The following is a 21,700-nucleotide window of genomic DNA, read 5'->3' on the forward strand; positions in this document are numbered from 1 at the left end:
CTACTTGGATCTTGGAGTCAACTCAACTCAACTCAGTGTCAACAGCCCTCTGTTCCGTGAACCATGAGTCTGGTAACAACCTGATTTCCTCATTACTTCCAACTACAAACAAGAAATACCAGGGATTTGGCCTCATCTTCTCTTCCTCACTCAGCCCTGGTAGCCCCTTTTCCCTCTTTCTATTGTCCAAGTTCAAAATTCAGCAGGCAGAGGCCTTTGTACAACCACTAAAATCATGTTTCAAAAGACTATTATAGTGACAAGGAAAAATACAGCACAAAATTAAATGAAAAAACAAGAGTACACACACACACACACACACACACACACACACACACACACACAATCATTATCCAATAAACACTGAGCTCTATGCTTCCCATATACTATTTGTTTAACCCTCACCATTTTATGTGGTACTTACTATTACTATTCCACCTTACATATGAGGAAGATGAAGCACGGAAGGTGAAGCAACTTGCCCAAGAAAGTTCCAGACCCATGCTCTTGCCCTATGGCTGAGCTGCCAGAAGCAAGTCAGGATCCTCAGAGGGAGAGCTTCCTAGCTTCAGTTGCCAATGGCCCCTTACCTTTATCTCACTTTGAATCATGAGGCAGCAAAGAGCAATGGAAAGGCCCCAGTGCATGAATCAAATGCACAGCAAGCTATGTGAGCTGCAGCAAAGCAACTGTCCTCTCTGGCCCTCAGTTTCTCCTCACTGAAATGAGTATCCTGAACCAGGATCTTCCAAAATTAAACGCGTAATGGTATGTGTATATCAGCATGTCATTTTCTTGGTTTTCCTTGTGCCATGAACTGGACTGTGTCCCCTCAAAATTCATATGTTGAATGTAACTATATTTGGAGACAGGGGGTTTAGGAGGAAATTAAGGTTAAATGAAGTCATAAGGTAGAATTCTAATCCAGGAGGACTGGTGGCCTTCTAAGCAGAGGAACAGAGAGAGATAGCCATGTAAGGATACAGTGAGAAGGAGGCTGTCTGCACGCCAGGAAGAGAGCTCTCACCAGAATCTGACCACAATTGCACCCTGATTTCAGACCTCCAGCCACCAGAAATGAAAAAGTAAATTTCTGTTGTTTAAGCCACCCAGTCTGTGGTATTTTGTTTTGGGAGCCTGAGCAGACTAAGACACCTTGGATTCTAAAAGGGGCCCATGGCCCCATAAAAGGGGTAAGATCCAGAAGCCCTGAGGAGCCCTAGGGTCCCCTGCCAGAGCTGGCCAACAAAAGTTGAGATGGCTGTGCCTCTACGCACCCATCTTCATGAGCGTCCAGTTGCTGTCCATCTGCTTGGCAGCCTGGAGGAAGTAGCGCCCATCAGTCCACATGGCCGCATGTTCTTCTGTGACGATGGCTGTGCCTACAGCAGGGGAGCAAGGAGATGAGAAAGGTTTCTGACCACCACCCAGAAGCTGCACAAAATGGCAACAGGCAGGCAAGCACGGTGAGGGGCACCAGATCCCGTGTGGCCTCACCACCGCTCAGGTGGGGCCTCTGGTGGGGCAGCGGGGCCTTTAACTCCAAGAGAACCTCCAGGCAAGAGAAGATGATACCACTGAAAAACAGCTGTGGGCCAAGCTCTGAAAGAAACAGTCCTGAGTCAGCCTGGGTATTGGTCCCTGCACAGAAAGGCCCCCACTTGTACAGCATGAGTCAAGGTCAGTAGAAAGAGGTCTGTGGACCTGTGGCCACAAGGGTCTCGTAATTAACAAGACAGCAGTGAATCTGCTCAGTGATCACAGCCATCTGCTCCACCAGACACCAAAGGAGGTGTTTCACCTTTCCCAAGAGAGACCACCTGGATGCTGTCAGTGTTCATTGTGATGCAGCAGTTGGTCACCAGCCAGGAGTTTATGCCTCCCACCTCTATCTGCCCTCAGTTCCCACAGGCCCAGCAGAACTCAGGGCTTTCAGCAGAGGTGTCAGCCAAAACCAATTCTAAAGTGCCTTTTACATCAACGGAAGCAGTGCGCTAACTGCGAGGAGAGGGGCTTGCACCAAGTCTAGCAGCTTTGAAGGATGGGAGTCTGAAGGGGGGAACCCATCCTAAATCTCAAGGGCACAACAGCTTTAGGAAAGTTAGGGCAGGGCAACAATGTAGCTCAACATTCATCTTTGTTATTTAAGCTGAAACTGAAAACAGAGAAACCAAAAGTCAAGCGCTTAGACAATTACACAGGACCAATAGGCTAAGGAGGGGGTTTAAGGATGCTATTAGTGTCCCACTTCTTATTTGGAGTGCTAGTTACACAGGGGTATTCAGGTTAATTGATACACTTTTCTGTATGTATGTTACAGTTAATAAAAAGTTCAAAAATATTTTTTAAGTAACATTTTTTAAGATTTGAAAAGCAAAGGCATAGAGAAAAGAGACACTAAAATGTAAGCTTAGGAGCTGAGGATGCTGGGACCACATCCCCTCTGCAGAGGCTCAATGGGGACGTCTGGTTTGCATTTTTTTTTTTTTTTTTTGGTTCTATATCACAGGCTGAAACCGGTTCTAGTTATTTTTGAGAGGCAAACAAAAGTACCAAAAGAACAAAGAGAATTTAGAAACTCACCTGCAGAGCCATCAAATCCAGAGACAAAGGCCCGCCGACAGTCACAGGGAGCAATGTACTCACTCTGGAAAACAAAAAGGACAGGAATTGGACCTTGATCAGTCACATGCGACTCCTGCTCAGCCCAGCAGGGCTGCAAAGCTGGCAAAAGCTGGGCACCTGCCTTCAAGGAACTGCCAATCTAGCTGAAAAGGCAAGCTGAACATTTTCTTTTTAATTAGTGCACACTACAGAAGACCCTAATTAATTACGGGCTAAAGGGCTGTTCCCTTTAACCTCAATTTTTTCATCTGGAGAACAAAGCAAGTCAAGAGAAACAGATCAAAACTGCTCTTTCCTCACTGAGATCTTACTCAAAAAACAAACCAATAGCCTTCTCCCTTCCTTGCCACTGACATTTAGGCATCTGTTATTTTTCTCAAAAGCCCGAATTTCTGTTTTATGTGCCAATAATTCTCTAACTTAAGTCTCTTTAGATATCAGCTTATTTCTGAACTTCCTGTTTGTATCCTCCATCCAAGGCAGTGTCACCAATCTCTCCCACGCAGACCCTGTCCCTTCCTGTTAGGGAACAAAGGGAAATGCTTCCTCTAACCCAGGAGGCTTCAGCAAAATAAAACATCATGTTCAAATCCAGGTCCTTCCCAGCTGATAATCCCTTGCCTCTGAATGGAATGGGATTAGGGCTAAGAAGGTAAGAGGTTCCCCTTCCTGGGGAAAGGGTATGAGGCCACATTGTGTAACTTCTGGTAATAGCCAGTGAGGCACAGAGAGTCAAGTAACTTGTCCAAAGTCACACAGCTAATAAGTAGCAGAGGCAGGATTTGAACCTGGGAGGTTTCAGAGCCTCAACTCTGAAGCCCTATGCCATGCTGCCCCCATAAAACACATCGCATCCCATCCTCAAAATAACTCTCCAGGATAAGACCAATAGCAAATGAGAAAACTGAGGTTCAAACACAGAATCTTTAAGTAACCAACTCGTCAATAGCAGGGCCAGGATCTGGTCTACTCGAGACCAGAGCCACTGCTCCTTCTCCTGTTAGCAGGTTTTTCCTGAGCTAAAGGACTTGGCAGGGTTAAGAATGCTTAGGATAGAGAAGGGGGCTGCTGGCTGGACCCCAAAGCATTTTGGGACAGTCAACATGATGTAGGGGAAAACGGCTCCCAGGTTCTAGTCCTGCCGCATGGATGAGAGCTGCCCCTTTCACCAAGGCAGCCACAATCGCAGCCTCAGACCAGTCACAAGACCATGACCCACAGAGGTGCTGGAAGGGTCAGCAGAAAGAATCATGATGGCAGGATGAAGGGGCTCTGAGAGCTCTGGGTCGCACCTGCCCTCTAGCAGGCCCAGCTACGTGGTCTGCAACGAGTCTCCTCACCTCTCTCAGCCTCAGTTCCTCATTTCTACAACGGGTCATTTCAGATTGCTGAACGCAATGGCAAGCAAATGTTTGATCCCGAAAACACAAGGGAACATTGACCAGACAGCACTAAGGACATAAAAGGAAGTGGCCTCCGGCATCATTTGTGAACTGCAGAGCCCTCCTTTGTTTACTGACCCAGGAATTAGTGAGTGCAAGACTGAAAAAAAAAAAAGGCCAAAATGGGGGAGTCTGTTCCTACCCTTCTCCTAGTTCTGTTGTGAGGAACAGTAAGTGAATGTTCAAAACAACTCACCAGAAACCTGGGAGTGCTGCGTATATGCAACAGAAGAGACGATATTAATCTCTTCCTCCTGAGTGGGGAAAAAGCAGCTAAGAGGCTGGGAAAACTCAGTTAACAAAAAAAACCTTGTGCTAAAACTCAGAGTACACAACAAGGAAAATACAGAGGGGGCACTCTGGACCAACAAGGAGGTCCGCCTGGCTGGGTGCTCTCCCACCCGACGCACAGCGGGGAGGCAGGTGAGGGGCTCGGCCTGGCTGGGCTCTGGCACACAGGGGCACAGCTCTCGAGGAGTGCCCCACCCCTACCTGGGGAAGCCTCACGTCTCGGGGCGAGGCTCACGTCCCCCCAGGGGTTACCTGGAGCTGCCTCTCAGCAAAGGCAGGAGAAGAGTTTCTCCAAAGGGAGATGGAATTAACAGCAGGTGGATGTGTTTGGTTTGGGATCGAGATGAGGGTGGAGCAAGAATGTCTAGACATGACCTAAGTGGTCAACACGCCAGAACGACATCACTGACCAAAGCTGTCACCTCCACACCAACAGGCTAAGCAGAGGCCAGACAAGCACTGGGCCCGGGCCTCCCACTCTTCCCCCAGCCATGAAGCTGGCAAAGCCCGGGAACATTCTCCCTAGAGAACAGCAAAAGGCCTAAAATAAGCCAAAGCCTTAGCATACTAGGAAAAAGCCGCAAAGAAACACAGCCGTTGGCTTTTTTCTCCAAAACTGTCCATTTATCTCCATCTCTAATATGTCCCTGTCCAAGCCTCCCTCATCTCTACCTGGACCACTGTCCCTACAATCCACTCTTCACACACACTCAGAGGGAGCTTTTCAAAATGTGTATATGTCATGTTAGCATCCCGCTTAAAATCCTCCAATGACTTCCCATCACACTTAGGATAAAATCCAAACCCCAGGCCAGTCCCCAAGGCATAGCTTGGTCCGGCCCTGCTCTCCGCCCACAGTCCTCCCACTCACAGTGCTCCAGCCACACCGCCTGCTTTCTGCTCCTCGCGCTTGCCAATCTCATTCCTGCTTAAAGGCCTTTGCACATGCTTTCCTGTGCCTATAAAAGTCTCCCTCTGGTCAAGGTATGGCAGGCTCCTTCCCACCATTATATTTCAGGTCAGATGTCACCTCCCCAGAGAGGCTTGCCTAGACTATCCAGCTACAGTAGCCACTCAGCCTCTTCTACCTCTCTGTACAGTACATTTTTCTAGATGTTTCTCTTCTTAATGACTCTTTTACACTGTTATTGTCCTGCCCCCCAGAATGTAAGTCCCATGAGATCAGGGTGTTTGTCTGTCTTGTTTGTCACTGTCCCTGTACAGGGCACAGGTGACACACACTAGGCCCGCAACCAATACTTGCAGAATAAAGGAAGAGCAGGAGGAGAGATGAACCTTTCTCCGTAGTTAAGACCTTAGCCACCTCTTTGAAGACAGAGAAAGGGCTACAAGCCAAGAAATGCAGGTGCCCTCTAGAAACCGGAAAAGACAAGGAAATGGATTCTCCCCAGAGCCTCCAGAAGTCACTTTAGCCCTGCTGACCACTGCAGACTCCAGCCCTCCAGAACTGTAAGATAATAAATTTGTGTTGTTGTAAGCCACTAAGTTCGTCACAGCAGCAACAGGAAACTAATGCTTTATCCAACAGGAGAAAGGCCAGAAGGGATTACAACTGGGGTTTCAAACTCAAAAGCCCTAGGGTACAGGCAGGTAAACGAAATGAGTAAAGCAGGACAAGAGGCTGTCTCTTCTAGAGAGAGCAGTTCCCACTCAGCTCTGATTCCTGTCATGCTGGAATATGAACCACGTGTTGCCAACCTTCAGTATTTCAGGAAAAGCTAAATATATGTATGTTCATGAGAGATCACTCAATTTTTAAACGTTGGCACCTAATTCAAACAATTTAAATAACACACAGCCAAATAAAGCATATCAGTAAACTACAGAAAAAAAAAAAAAAAGCCTCAGCCATGTCTCACAATCCAGCTCAAACATGCCCTCTTCCACAACGCTTTCTGACCCAGCCGGCTTTCAGAGATCTCCCACACCTCTGGATTTTACCAAACCACCCACAATGGCATTCATCCATGCTCCCCACCTTGGGTGATGATAACATATAATACTGGCTAAGCCTGACTACTTGCCAGTAACTATCTTCATTTCCCCTAATTCTAACCCCAACAGCAGCTCTGGAAGGTAGCATCCTTCCCATTTACAGATTTTAAAAAAAAAGAAGAAGAAGAATCAGCAGCTCAGAGAAGTAAATTACTTAATTACCACCACCACCACCCCCGCCCCGAACCAAGGCAACACTGCTCTAAGTGGCAGAGCCGAGATCTGATCTCAGGTCTGACTTTCAAAAGCCCATGCCTTTGCCACACTGCCAAGCAACTGCCCCCCATTCACCTCTACCTTCATCAACCACATAACAGATGTCTCCTACATGCAGGAATCAAACCTATGTTCAAGCCTGGCTCCCCCACTTACTGGCTTTCTTGTCTCTTAAATGAAACCAAGTCAAGGTATGTGGGAAAAATGGATAGCTGCCCAAAGATTCACGCCCTTTCCTTACTGTAAAGTCACAGAAGAGCGGTTGGTTTCCCATCCAGGACTTCATTTCCCAGGCCCCCTTGCATCTAGGCGGGATCACATGACTAGTTCTCACCAACGGAAAGAGGGTGGGAAGTGATATCTGAGTCAGGGCAGTTAAAGATGGACGCACCCTCTCCATACTCCTTCCCTTCCTCCAGCTGGAATGGTGGCATCACATGATGGAAAGTGCCTGGATCCCTGAATCACTCTTCTTCCTAGTGGAAGAAAGTCACCCACCAACCAGGAACACCCACTCTGGACTGCTACATGAACAAGAAATAAGGCTCTGCAATACAGAGTCACTGAAACTTTGAGATGTGTTACCACAGCTAGTGTTACTCTAATTAATACGGTGAATAAAATCACTCCGAGATAAAAATCACCACCTCCACCCCAGGAGAAAGCCTATTTAAGAAATACAAACAGGAAGCCAGCTCCTGGAGGAATGGGAGTAGAATCAAAAAGAGTTTCGGAAAATCGGAGTCATGTCTTCCAGAAGGAGGAACCATAAACACAGCCGAAAGCTCAAGGTGGCAAAGCCACCCCCACAAGGATGGGATCTGTGGACTAAGCCGAGCCCAAAAGCAGACGAGGGGCCTCACAGAAGGGGAGGATGAAGAGTTCGGAATTCTCAAAGGTGGGGCCAGTGCAGTTCTGGCCCCAGCCAATGATTCCCCTGGTTTGGGGCCAGTCGTGCCCGCAAATCCCAACATTTGCCTTAGAAGGTACAAGAAAACACCCAGATTACAAGAGAAAATGGACACTTCCTCGCTGCAAAAGTCCCCCCGGCCCAAACTCATTAATACTACAACCATTGTTCTGAGTTTAAAAGAAAAAAACCTTAGAGTCGAAAAGGACAGAGAGGAGCAGACCCCTGGAGTGCCAAGTCCTTGCACAATTACATATTCAGGGTGCGTGTTGTCTCCAAAATGCAACAGTGTGTGGGTGTGTGTATTTGTGCTTTGGAAAGTACACAAAGGACAGAATTCAAGACTCCTCTTCATTTCTCTAACACCCTCCCCCTCCCCAACCGTAGGAGAAATTCCATCAACCCTGAATCTAGCCTGAAACGAAACAGGAACAAGAGCCCCAGAGCACAGCAGCCTCTCTATTACTGAGGAGGCTCCTGTGGCAGGTCACACACAAAGCCAGCACTTCCTGTCCTCACAGTCCTAGCAAGGACCCAGAGTCCCACTTAACAGTCATCCCAACGAGGGCCCTCCTCTCCACAGGACCTGAAACAAGGAACGTGGGGCTTCTCATTTCTTTCTTTGGATGGCAACACAAACCCTCTCAGCTTCCAAACTTCCCAGTTCCCTCGGTCATCTGCCTGCAAGGTCCTCGCTCAATCTATCTACCGCTTCTCCTCCAAATCCTTCCCTTCTTCTCTGCTCCTAAGACCAGCACCCAAGTCCAGGCCCTCTGTACCCTGACGCTGGGATCCTGCACTGGCCTCGGAACAGGCTTCTCAGTTCCCAGTGTCTCCCTTCTCCAATCCACACTGAACACTGCTCCCGTTGATTGATCGTGTCACTATCTTATTCAAAGACCTTCAGTGGGTCCCTACTGTGTAACAGAAACCTAAACTCCTGACTCTGGTGGCTCCTGAGTGGCCTTGACCAGACCCTATTATTCTTTCTTCTTTAGGGTTATCATTATTCATGTTCTCCTACTTCCATGGATTTGCCCATGGTATTTCTTGCACCTCTCTAACTGTAAGCACCCAAATTCTATCTGTTCACATTCCAATTTAAATGCATTTCCATCATGAAGCCTTCCTTGACCCTGCCAGCTTAAAATATTCCCTCTCACCTATGAGTTCAGTCCACACTTTAAATCTGTGCTTAGCATTAGAGTAGCCACCAGACACATGTAGCTACCAAGCACTTGAAATGTGGCTAATGTGACTGAGAAACTAAATGTCTGATTTTATTTCAACTAATTTAAATATAAATTTTAAAACTGATGCTCAAGGCTCAGATATTACAAAACTTTTTAAGTATGTTTAGAACAACTTTGGTATGTAAGGCCACTTTTTCAACTGTAAATTTTATGAAATATAAATACAGATCAAATATTTCCAACGAACATTCCACATTCAAGTTGAGATGTTTTGTAATGAAATACATACCGGAACTGAAGACTCAGTATAAAAAAAGAAATGTAAACTATCTCACTAATGATTTTTTATACTGATGATGTGATGAAATGATAATATTTTGGACATACCGGGGTAAATAAAATGTATTATTAAAAATAATTTCACTGTTTCCTTTTACTTTTTTTTTACTCTGGCTATTAGAATAGTTAAAACTACATATGTGCCTCATATACTTCTACTGGACAGTGCTGATTAAGTTCTTTCCTATGACATTTACGAGTCACATTTTGTGTTAGATTTGTGACTGGGGCTATCTACTCTTTAACCTCTTTAAGGGAATATTTTCCCTCATTCATTTCTATAATAGTAATAATAACAACAACAGAAATAGCAGCTAATATAATGAGACTTATTAGGTGACAGACATGCTTTAAGCATTTATATCTATTACCTCATTTGATCCTAACAACAGCCCTAAGAGATAGATATGTCACTGTCCCATTTTTGCTGGTGGGGAAACTGAGACACAGAGAGTTTACCTGACACTTAGGAGTTTGAGGTAACTTACTTGAGGTCAAGCAGCTAGTTAAGTGGCAAATCTGCCACCTGAACCCAGACAGTTTCTAGAGCCCATACGCTTACCTGTATGCTAACTGCTTGCCTTTTACATTTGTCCCAATACTTAGCCCTGATATGGTAGTCAGGAAATATGCACCAGACAAGCAAAACACAACTTCCCCCGCCTTGTAAGGCAGATGGCTAAGCTACAGCAATAGAAATGATAACCAAAGATTATAAAAGAAAAATGGGGGGGGGGGTAGTGGGGAGGGAAGTGAGAGAGAAGAGGACAGCAAGAGTACAAGAATATGTTTGTGAAGCCTAAACAAATAGAGACCTCTGCAATAAAAGTGCCGCCAGCTCATATCAAGCAAGCTTAACTTTTTGTGTTTTCAGGATGTTGCTGGAAAACACATTTTTCCAGGATTAGAGCTTCAACTTCCTCATTTAGGGAGGAGCCATCCAATTCTGATATTCCAGATCCATTAGCAGGAGGTGAAACACTGAGGGAAAGCCTGGAACATCACTGGGGTTTGGCCAGAGTCGCTGCCATTCCCAAAGCTGAATAGGAAATTGCTTTGGGTCTATTAGGTCACACCTAATGTCAAAGACAGAATTTTAAAACATCAATCAGGGTATTAGACCAAAAACCAGCATTATGATACCAAAAAAAGTTGGCTCAGGAACAGCACCCAGGACCAAGAACATCAAGATAAACTTGGCTTGGCTACAAGAACGTCCCCTACCAGTAAACACAGATTTTATCCTAACTCCAGGCAAAAGAAAACTGAAACCTAAATACCAACACTACAAAGCTTCCAGCACACCCTTAACTGGAAACCTTCAAAGGTTACTGCAAGTAATACTCACAGGTCAAATCTTTCCATACAATGAGGCCTCACCTAGAGGTGAAGGTTCATAAATAAAGCAGAACTAGTAGGAGTTTGGCTGCTGCTCCACAACAGCCTGTGAGACCCTTTCAAAGGGGAGACCCAGTTTTGGGAAACAGTGTGCTAGTGCTATGAGGGTTAAGGTTATGTGTCAACTTGACTTGCTAAGGGATTCCCAGATAGCCAGCTGGTAAAACATTATTTCTCGGTGTGTCTGTGAGGTTGTTTCTGGAAAAGATTAACATTTGAATTGGTAGACCCAATAAAGATCGCCCTCACAGATACACATGGGCTGCATCCAATCAGTTGAAAGGCAGAGAATGAAAAACACCACTGCTGAATCCAGCAGAGAATCCATGTGACAGGAGGCCCAAGTCCAAAGGCTGAAGCCTGGGCCTGACAGGAGGCAAGGAAGAGCCCATCAGAGGTACCCAGGCAGGAGAAGAAAAAAGCTGTTCCTTGAGGACAAGGACAAGGTCTGCCCTTCTTAAATGGTGGGATGCCCAGTTCCTCTGCTACTTACACCTCCTCAGGCCCAAGCTATGTTGGCTACCCTACCTACTCATCCAGCCCTTAGTCAAGATGAAACTTTGGTTCCTATGAAGTTGGTGAATCTTGTTCATCTAGAGAACAGAGGTGAACGGAAGAATTCTGTTACCAAAGCCCCACCCTAAACCCCACCAGTCTCTCCTTACCTCCCCCCCCACCCCCCGCCTACTAAATTTAACATTACAGTACACGGCCACCTCGGCTTTCTCACGTGCCAACAGCCCCTTTCTGGCCTGATCTGCTGCTTCTCCTACACTTACACATTGTTCTCCCACCTCCCCCTTCACCCCTTCAACCACTTCTACTTGCCAAACCCTCATCTTCAGGGGCCTCTCCTCTTTACACCTCTGCTTCCTCTCCTGTCTTCAAGGAGCAAGTTCAAACCCACTGTGGTACAAAAAGTGCTACTGAAGGTCAACAGACTAAGGAATTCCATGGAACAGAGTCCCTACCCCACTCCTGAGATGACTGTGGAAATTCCATGGACATTTAAATCTGAAAAGTGCTGAATACTTCATCTGTTCCTTAGAGTTGTACAGTGCACACTCATATATTAAAGGCCCTGAGAAATCCTACAGTTAAGAAACTGTTCAAATGGGCAAAGGACTTGAATAGACACTTCTCCAAAGAAGATACACAAATGGCCAACAAGCACATGGAAGGATGCTCAACATCACTAATCACCAGGGAAATACGAGTCAAAACCACGACATATTACCTCATATCCATTAGGACACCACCACCAAAAAAAAGAAATAACAAGTGCCGGCAAGGATGTAAAGAAATTGGAATTCTTGCACGCTGTTGGGGTAAATGTAAAATGGCATGGCCACCATGGGCAACAGTATGGAGGTTCCTGAAAAAATTAAAAATAGAATTACTATAGGATCCAGCAATCCCACTTCAGGTATATATCCAAAAGAATTAAACAAGATCTCAAAGAGACATTTACAGATCCATGTTCAGTGCAGCATTATTCACAAGAGCCAAGAGGTGGAAGCAACCTGAATGTTCATACACAAATGAATAAAGAAAATGTAGTATATGCATACAATGGATTATTATTTAGCCTTATAAAAGAAGGAAATCCCGTCATAAGCTACAACATGGATGAACCTTGAGGACATTACACTAAGTGAAATTAAGCCAGTTACCAAAAGACAATACTGCATGACTCCACTTAGATGAGGCACCTAAGGTGGTCAAATTCTTAGAAAGTAGGATGGCAGTCGGCGGGGACAGGGAGAGGTGTTCAGTGGCTGTAGTTTCAGGTTTGTAAGACGATAAAGTTCTAGAGATCTGCTGTACAATTATGTGCACACAGTTAACACTGATGCATTGTACAATGGTGTGAAAAATGGTTAAATGTTAAGTTTTTTTACCACAATAAAAAAAAAAAGGAACTGTTCCGCTCATTTCACTATTTTCTTGACCCCTGACTACATTTTTTGCAGAACACCTTACAAAACACAACAGGAATGCTGTAGAATACGGTTTGGGAAACTCTGTTCTAAACATCAAAATATCCTGAATGTCATGCTGTCGCCTCAAATCATCCGATCCCTTTGGTTATTCATTTCAGCCCTTCATTTGCTCCTGAGGCCAGGAAGTCTCCTGTGCCTCCAAGCAGGGGTCCAATCTTGATGCTGTCCCCAGGTTAACACTGGCCTGATATTGTCACGACCATATGGTTTGCCACAGTTGGAGAAGGGGCAGAAAGGAGGTCAGCTAGAGTGGACCTCTTTGGGGAACTTAGCTTCAGCTAACAGTAATACCTTTATCTGCCACCGCCTCCATCATGGCAGACCCTCATCAGTCATGTCAGTGCCACACGTGATCTCACATGTGAGCACGCGCGCGCACACACACACACACACACACACACACACACATACACACACGTACTTATACACTCACACACACGTACTTATACACTCACAGTGACCAAGGGTAAACACCAAGCTACTACACCGATCAAGTTCTCACCCAGGACTCCGGATTTGGAATTAAGGTTCTGGTTCAATCTGGTATCTTGAAAGTAACAGACAAAGAGATATATATGCAGAAACTGTGGGGTGGCCATCTATTCACTATCTACCTTGTTGCCTGAGACAGAAAGAAACTTATCTGCAGCAAGAGCTGAAACCCCTCCCATTCCAGTCCTCCGAGGGGGCCAGCTGCACCCTGCCCTCAGGTTCCACGGGACATCCTACCTGAGGCGCAGCTCCAGAGAGTACCATTCACAACCTGGAGCTGTGCCAGTGCAGTGGCCCTGCCCCCAGATCCTTATAAAGCAGCATTTTTATTGCTCAGAGTACTTCAAGGTGGTTTCTATTGCCTGCAACTAAAGAATTCTAGAACACCGGTATTTCTGACTATTGCTTTTTACTTCCTTAGGCTTTTGCCAGAGGAACTTACCACCTTGTTTCTGAAAAGCACTCTAAGCTTCCCTGCTTCTCTGCCTTTGCTCCTACTAATCCTTCTATCTAGAATCCCTTCCCCCTTCTCCATTTACCCAACTCTATGCATCCTTCAAGGCCACGTTCACATGCCTCCCGTGCCCATGAAGCCTTCCACCACCCTCCCCTCTTACCCTCAAACATCCACAGCCCTCTGCCCAGATTTTCTTGATGGAACATCCACATTCCACCTTGCAATATAGACATGTGTATGCGTATCTTAACTCCATCACTAAACTGTCTGCTTCTTGAGACCAGGACCATTCTCATCTTTGTGTCATGTACCATACCTAAGGCAGTGCACATAAACAAAGGCTATAAAAAGTATATGTGTAGATGACTCTATGGAAGAATAGCACTTTGTATACCGTCTCAGGTCTCTACTAAACCCTAAACACGGGAGGGCAGGAATTCAAACTTAAATTCGTCTTTGTAACCCTGCAGTACCATGACCAGGGTGTAGGCATACAAACACCTGCTGACTCAATGAGCTAAAAAAGTAAATCCTAGAATCCTTTCGTCCTCTGCTTTTCAGCCCCATCACATGCAGTCTCCACCTCTCTAAACCCGACTCACCCATAATTAAATCACTCGTGTTCTCAGATATAGAGGGCACTTATTGAAATGCTTCCACCAAAGGCGGTGGCTGGGGGGATGACGGGGGTAATATACAGAATCATCCCTAAAACCTGCTAGAGTGGAGATCCAAGATGAATTTCTGGCTGCCCTTCTGGCTGTGCCAGTGGGACAGGACAGTCTGGATGGGGAGAAGGGAGGCAGGACAGACAATTCTGCTGGGGACATGGCGTGGCAAAGGAGATGGGGTAAAGTGCATCAGCAACAGAGAGGTCCAGACTTCTGCCCCTTCGTTTATCTCCTAATTCTTCCACAATTTATTGAAAGCTAGCTATATACACTGGAAATAAGGAAGCCAGGGCCAAATCAATAAGCATTCAGTGAGACTCTACTGGACACAGGTCCCTGTGCCTAGCCCTGGAGAACATGCTTAGATGTGGGTTGACAACTTGAATCCTACAAGCACATTGGGGCTGAGGGAAAGGAATAAAAAGAAACGAGGGGCTGACGAGTTCCATCACCAGCCCATCTCCACTCAGTACCTGGTGGGCATCTCCCGACGGGATGATGTAGGCCTGGATTGGTTCTGTCACATACTCCAGGTTCCTCATGGCTTGTCTCAGCTGCCGAAGCAGCTCCGAAGTTACCTTTGGAGCCATTCTGCTGTCTGCAACAACAGGAGAGTTTGTACCAAAACCAGACTGCTCCATGCCACTCAATGACTAGTTAAGTACCACAGTGGTACATTTGTTATAACTGATGATCTATATTGACACATCACGATCCCCCGAAGTCCACAGTTTACATTAGGGTTCACTGTTGGTGCTGTATACTCTATGGGTTTTGACAAATGTATAATGACACGTATCCATCATTATGATTTAATAGTTTAATAGTTTTCATTGCCCTAAAAATCCTCTCTGCTCAGTCTATTCATCCTTCTTTCCCCTCCCCCCAATCCATTGGAATGACTAATCTTTTTACTGTCTCCATAGTTTTGCCTTTTCCAGAAAGTCATATTGTTGTAATCTTACAGTATATAACCTTTTCAGATAGGCTTCTTTCACTTAGCAATATGCATTTAAGATTCCTCCATGTCTCTTCATGGATTAATAGTTCATCTCTTTTCATTGCTGAATAATATTCCATTGTCTGGATGTACCACAGTTTGTTTATTCATTCACAAACTGAAGGACACGTTGGTTGCTCCCAAGTTTTGGTGATTATGAATAAAAATAAAACATCCATGTTGCAGGTTTTTCTGTAGACATAAGTTTTCAATTCCTTTGGATAAATACCAAGGCACATGATTGCTGGATCACATGGTAAGAGTATATTTGGTTTTGTAAGAAACTACCAAAATGTCTTCTAAAGTGGTTGTACCATTTTGCATTCCCACCATTAATGAATGCAAGTTCCTGCTGGTCCACATCCTAGCCACCATTTGGTGTTGTCAGACTTTTGGATTTTGCCAACCCATTTTTTAAACAAATAAAAAATACCTGACTTAACCAAAAACATCCTAATGTACAATGCTGTAAGTAATTTACGTTGAGGCTATTGTACTACAGGTTATCCTCAAGAATTTACACCCTGGCTCACTGTGGCTTGTACTCTGCTAGGTATAGATCCTTTTTTTGGTTTTTTTCTTTAGCATTTTTATCTGCTGCTTCTGCATCATCACCAGCACCTTAGGCTATAAAAGCCTGTCTTTATGGTTATCTCCAACAGATTCCCCTACGAGGTACCATACTACTACTATTGGGACTCACTGAAAAAGTGCCCCATTTTATTCATAATCTGCAAGGGCAGCTTCAGCTGCTGGCCTCAGGGCTCCCACTCAGAAGTCTCCAAAAGACAGAAGTACTCAAAGAGAGAGACAATGGAAATGGTCCTATTCATGATTCAAACATGTCCATGATCCCTGCATTACAGATGCTTCTGAATACTTTTCAGAGGGACATCCTTTCCTTTTGTCTGACCTACTGAGCCTATAATTTCTCATGTACTTGAAAAAGAGGGATCAGAAGTATCTAATCTGACCTAAATTTATATGTCAATACCTCCATTGGGTTCAAAATGAAGCCTATTATGACCTCATAAGCTTGCCAGTATCTGAAAACTTTATTATGACGTCTTTCAGGAGCTTCAGAATAAATCTGTGTTTCCGAACCATATTTCTGAGCAATTTAACATTTTTAAAAGTCAAGCAAAAATGTAGACATCCTTTGGAGCAGTATTCCAACCTTGGCTGCACATAAGAACTACCTGGGGAAAAAAAAAATAAAAAATAAAAAAAAATAAAAAAATAAAAATTAAAAAAAAAAAGAACTACCTGGGGAACTTATTTAATTAGTCTGGAGTACAGCCTGAGCATCTGGAATTTTAAAAAGCAACTATATGACAGCAGCCAGTATATTTTCTTTCAAGATCATTAATTTCCTCATAGAAATGGGCTTCTATTTGGGCACATCCTGACTTAACAGATTTTGATGGCACTGACTGGGTGTTTATAGCACTGACTGTAGTATGGATCGATATTTTGTTACTGACTTCATCAATGAAGTCAACAGAACTAACGGCAAGCACAAAATCCTCAGTTACAAACTGAAAACCATCAAAGGCAAAATGGAGCCGGTCAAAGACATCCTCTGCTTCCTGGTCACCACAACCGTCCTCCTCAACACCACATTCTGACCTTCATCACCATCTCCTGCCTCATCATTACATTCCTCCTCTTGACTGACCTCCCCAGAATCACCAGCATCCTCAGTTTCACTCCACTACAGTGGCATCTTCACACTTCCCTCCACAATGCCACCTGCCCCCCTCACCACTATTAACATCTCCCCTGAGCCTTCCTTCCTCATCCTTCATGCCCTTCATATTTGGTCGGTGTCCTGAGTCTGATGCAGCCACTTGTCACCTATATCAGACCCAATGAAAGAACTCCCAATACCACAACTAACAGATAAGATGTGATAAGGGGTGGGAAGCAGCCGCATAGCACAGGGATATCAGCTCAGTGCTTTGTGACCGTCTGGAGGGGTGGGATAGGGAGGGTGGGAGGGAGGGAGATTCAAGAAGGAAGAGATATGGGAACATATGTATATGTATAACTGATTCACTTTGTTATAAAGCAGAAACTAACACACCATCGTAAAGCAATTATACCCCAATAAAGATGTTTAAAAAAAAAGATGTGATAAGGGGCAGTGGCTGAGGCAACGAATGGGCTGTGGCAGTGGAAGCACCTATCAAGGAGGAGGATACAATGGGCAAAGGTGGCTGAGGGAGAGGTGGCCACAGGCCAACAGGCCTTAAAAGTGACTGAATGGGTGAGCAGCTAGAGCTGAGGAGGAGACAGAGCAGGTATAATTATAAGACCCAGCCACTGAGGTGGCAGCAGTTGAAATGAGTCAAGATGGCGGAGGTGAAAATTATGGCTGGTGATCCTCATAGGGTAATTTCTATGAGGATTAAATGGGCTACTATATACAAAGCACTTAGAAATAGGGCCTGGCATATAGTAAATGTTCTGTTTGCAATTACTAGAGGTAGATACACAATTAACTAACTATGAAAGCAACGTGATAAATGGTGCATTAGGTGTATATATTGCTTCTCCTTAAGGCAGAGACCATGTCATCTTCATCTCTGAATCCACGTATCTAGCCAAGCACCTAACATATGCATACACTCACTCAAAGATGGCTGAATGAATATCACAACTTTGTGTCTATGATCTTTTCAGACTCAGCATAACAGTAATGAATCTTCAGTGAAAGAAAGCTAGGATCCTAGAAGATGCTGTATAATAGCATCTGCTCATTCCATATCCCATTACTTTTCAGAAATGTTAGAAGCAGCCAAGAGCTAATCAGGGTGTGCAGGGAAGCGGGGAGCCAAGAACAACAAACCTAGGCCATGATGTAAAATTAGCCCATACATTGCCAGGCATTTTTAAATCATGCTTTAAAAAGAATGACTCATTTGAAAGTCTCTTGCATATGTGGGTCTGCTTTTAGACATAAGCTCCTAAACCTTCAGCCTTTATCACAAACAAAAGACTTTTCACTGCTTGGAAGTACATGAAGAGCACACCCTATTTACCTCACTGGGTGGCTAGGAGAATTTAACATGACAGCATGTGTGAAAGCTCCATGCACAGCATCTGATACATTGTAGAAGCTCAAGAAATATTATTTGAATCTGAATCTGAAGCACCAGCTGGGATTCCTCCATGCCTTGTTATAAGAGAAGGGACTAGTTTACTCCAATTTCAGCATCTTAACATTTGTACAGATGCCAAGCTGCTTTTCCAGCATCCATAGCCTTAGAGATGGTGGTTTGTTTCTCTGTCCCACTGCTGAGCAAGGGCCAAGGGCTTTACATACATTAGTGGTTAATTCTCACAATAATCCCCCCCAGGGAGATTTCACTATTCCCATTTTACAGATAAATAAACAGGAGTTAAATCCTTGCCCAAATCAGCTGTGTCATCAGGACCAGGACCCCAGCTCTAGCCAATCACCAAGCCCACGCTCTATTAGATCATATTATCTAGGGGACATAACAGAGGCTCTCTTAAAGCATTCTAAGACCAAAGGAATCGAAACAAGTGGGCTCCAGTTTCCAGCTGGGATTTACAACCTCAGACAACTGAAGCTTTCCAGTTTCCAGGTGGGATTTACAACCTCAGACAACTGAAGCTCCCTGAACCTCTATTTCTTCATATGTAATAAAAAGAAAGGTAAGTTCTCTTCAAACTCTAAATTCAATTATTCTATCACTTTTCCCTTTCCTGCTTCCTCTTTTTCCCATTCCTTCCTCTCCTCCCTCTTAACACGGCCCCAAATGTGTTGGGTACATCTACATTTTTAAAGAAAAAGGACCTAAAATTGGATGTAGCTGCAGCATTGACCTTCCAAAGAAAGATCCGTTACAGTTTCTAATGTGCTTCACGGGATTGATTTTTTCAGTCAACTAGAAGGAAACACTATAGTTCTCCTGGGTAGCCCACAGAAAAGCACCAGTTTACATGGGCCAGAAATATAGAAATACACCACTTTTCAGAATTCAGGTTTCTGGCAACCCAATAATATAACTAACCAGTCCTGGGAAGAGGATACGGTTCCAGAAAATTTTCCCAAAAAGATTTTCCTGAATGCCCATTCAATTTATAAAGCACAATAATACACCATAAACTTTTCTTATTTCATAGTCTTATGATGAAAACTGAAAGCTAATCTCTAAGGTGGTCAATAAAGGATTACATTAGAAATTAGAAAAATCAGAATAGGACTTTTTCAATAACAACCTGTCTCTACCACTACCACCACCATCACCACCATCCCAAGAACAGGAAATGCAAAAACCATAACTCTAACTTTCTACTGAAAAATAACTATACGCACACACACACATAAAAACAATAACCAACAACCCGGGAAACCAAAAGACAAAATGGTTTTTAATTTCCAGATATATATCCCTTCATCCCCACGCATGATCAATTATTAATCCCTTACCCTCTCTTCTCTCCCAACTTGGTGTTGGGGTGAGGGAACCCAAAATCCTTTTGAGATGTTCCATCTCAGTAACAGATAAAATTATTACCTGTTTCTACACCTGGGTCTCCTGAGTGTGTCGCCTCGTTAGGTTCAATTATTCTTAGATTTTTCAGCTGACAATCCTGGTAGTTTGCCCTAAAGAAAAGAAAGAACAGGATATTGCAGACTTTGACCTTAGTAAACGTGGCAAGGCTTAGTCAGAGAGGAACATCAACTTGACTTAGCCGTTTTCCTTCGTGAGTCAGAAGAACTCTCACCCCAGTATCAGTGATGAAATAAGTTTCAGATAAAACTTGCAGATACAACAAAACCATTGGCAGGTAAACCTTCTCAGTCTCAATCTCTAATTCATGATTTCTCTTCAGCTATGTCTAATCTCCTGTTTAACTAGTCTAAAAATATTTTATTTGCAATGACTATATTTTTCACATGTACAGTTCTATTTGGTTCTTTTTCAAATTTGCCTGTCCTTTCTTCATGGTGTCATATTCCTTCACTATGGTTTCTATTCCTTCTCTTAGCTTTAATTATTTGGGGCCCTTATTTTAAAATTCATTTCAGACCCTCCACTAGAAGGTCTTGGAATAGTAATCCTCAAGTTTGCTCGGTCTGCTGGCTCCCTCTTGGTGGGTCATTCTTTTTCTTACAGACTCACAGACTATTTTATCTATGAGAATGAGACGTATCCTGGATTGTACAAGCACTACTGTCCCTGTTGTTTGCTTCTGAGATTAATTTTCACTTTAACTTCTCAGCAAGGAGATTTACATACAAGTGTCCTGTCCTCATACAAGGATAGTCTGGTGCCATGGACCCCAACTACGAAGGCCTACAGCATGTATAATCCCTCAGGATATGTATATATCCTGGATTGTACAAGCACTGCTGTCACTGCTGTTTGCTTCTGAGATTAATTTTCACTTTAACTTCTCAGCAAGGAGATTTACATACAAGTGTCCTGTCCTCATACAAGGATAGTCTGGTGCCATGGACCCCAACTACGAAGGCCTACAGCGTGTAAAATCCCTCAAGGCTCAGTTTACCAGATGTCATGCAGGCTTTAAGCTCCCCTACATTTCTGGCACCTGAGGATTTCTCTTTCTTTCAAGCCCATTCAGTCAATAAATATTTACTGAATTACTGAAAATCTTCTATAATCCAGGCCCTATTCTAGACACAACAGTGAACAAAACAGAGAACATCTCTGACCTCAAGAGGTTTACATGGTGGGGCAGGGGAAAGCAGGAGGATCCTAGAAGGGGAGGATATAGGAGGAGAGGCAACAGACACAAGAAAACAGTCTAACAGGCAGTGAGTATGTGTTCTATGAAAAAAAGTCAAGCAGGGCAAGGGGAAGACTGTCAGAGAGGTAAGAGGAAAGGTTATTTTAGATGGGGTTGCCAGGCAAGGCCTCTTTACTAACAGATGACATTTTAGCAGAGACCTAAACAAAAGTGAGGGATGGAGCCATGTGGATGTCTAGGGGAAGAACACTCCAGAAAAGGGGAACAGCAAGTGCAAGGGCCCTAACGCATGGTATACCTGAAGGAAAGCAAGGAGGCCAGTGTGGTATTGATGTGTGTGTTGGAGGACAGGGAGGTAAGTGGTTAGGAGACAAGATCAGAGGCAACAAGGAGCCTGTTGTTGGCTATAGAAAGGGTTTTAGATTTTATTCAGCTATGAACTTAAAAATAGTTTTAATTTTACCACACTTGTATGTGCTTAGACCACCACACAGCCAGACATTTTCACCAGTCACTCCAGGCCTGCTCTTAGATGGCTGCTACTTTAATTTCCTTGGACAGAATGAGGTGTCCTTTACTGGGGGAACCGTATATTCTTTCATTAAAAAGTAAGGTACCTAAATATTTCTTATAAATATAAATGCAAATATCCTCAACAAAATACTAGCAAACTGAATCCAGTAAGATATAAAAGGATCACACACCATCACCAAGTGGAATTTATCCCAGGTATTCAAGATTGGTTCAACATATAAAAATTAATGTAATACACAACGTCAATAGAATAAAGAACAAAAACTACATCATCATCTCAATAAACACAGAAAAGCATTTGACAAAATCCAACACCCCTTCATGATGAAAGTACTCAACAAACTAGAAAAGGAGAAGTTCCTCAG

At 44.0% G+C, this 21,700-nt stretch overlaps 1 protein-coding gene across 4 annotated transcripts in view; it reads right to left on the reverse strand.

The window, feature by feature from the left end:
• Nucleotides 1-21,700, reverse strand: part of XPNPEP1 (X-prolyl aminopeptidase 1) — a 54,825-nt gene that overhangs the window by 27,403 nt on the left and 5,722 nt on the right. For 2 of the 4 annotated variants that reach the window (XM_060125468.1, XM_060125467.1), the window contains 4 exons: nt 19,604-19,692; nt 14,527-14,651; nt 2,584-2,647; nt 1,278-1,382 (listed from right to left, as the gene is read on the reverse strand). In XM_060125468.1, the coding sequence (XP_059981451.1) occupies nt 1,278-1,382; nt 2,584-2,647; nt 14,527-14,651; nt 19,604-19,692 (383 nt within the window). Of the gene's footprint in view, nt 1-1,277; nt 1,383-2,583; nt 2,648-14,526; nt 14,652-19,603; nt 19,693-21,700 lie in introns of those variants that run through there. The other 2 variants (XM_060125469.1, XM_060125470.1) reach the window with 2 other exon arrangements.

This window comes from Lagenorhynchus albirostris, chromosome 16 (genome assembly GCF_949774975.1).
Source record: "Lagenorhynchus albirostris chromosome 16, mLagAlb1.1, whole genome shotgun sequence".
NCBI lineage: Eukaryota > Metazoa > Chordata > Mammalia > Artiodactyla > Delphinidae > Lagenorhynchus > Lagenorhynchus albirostris.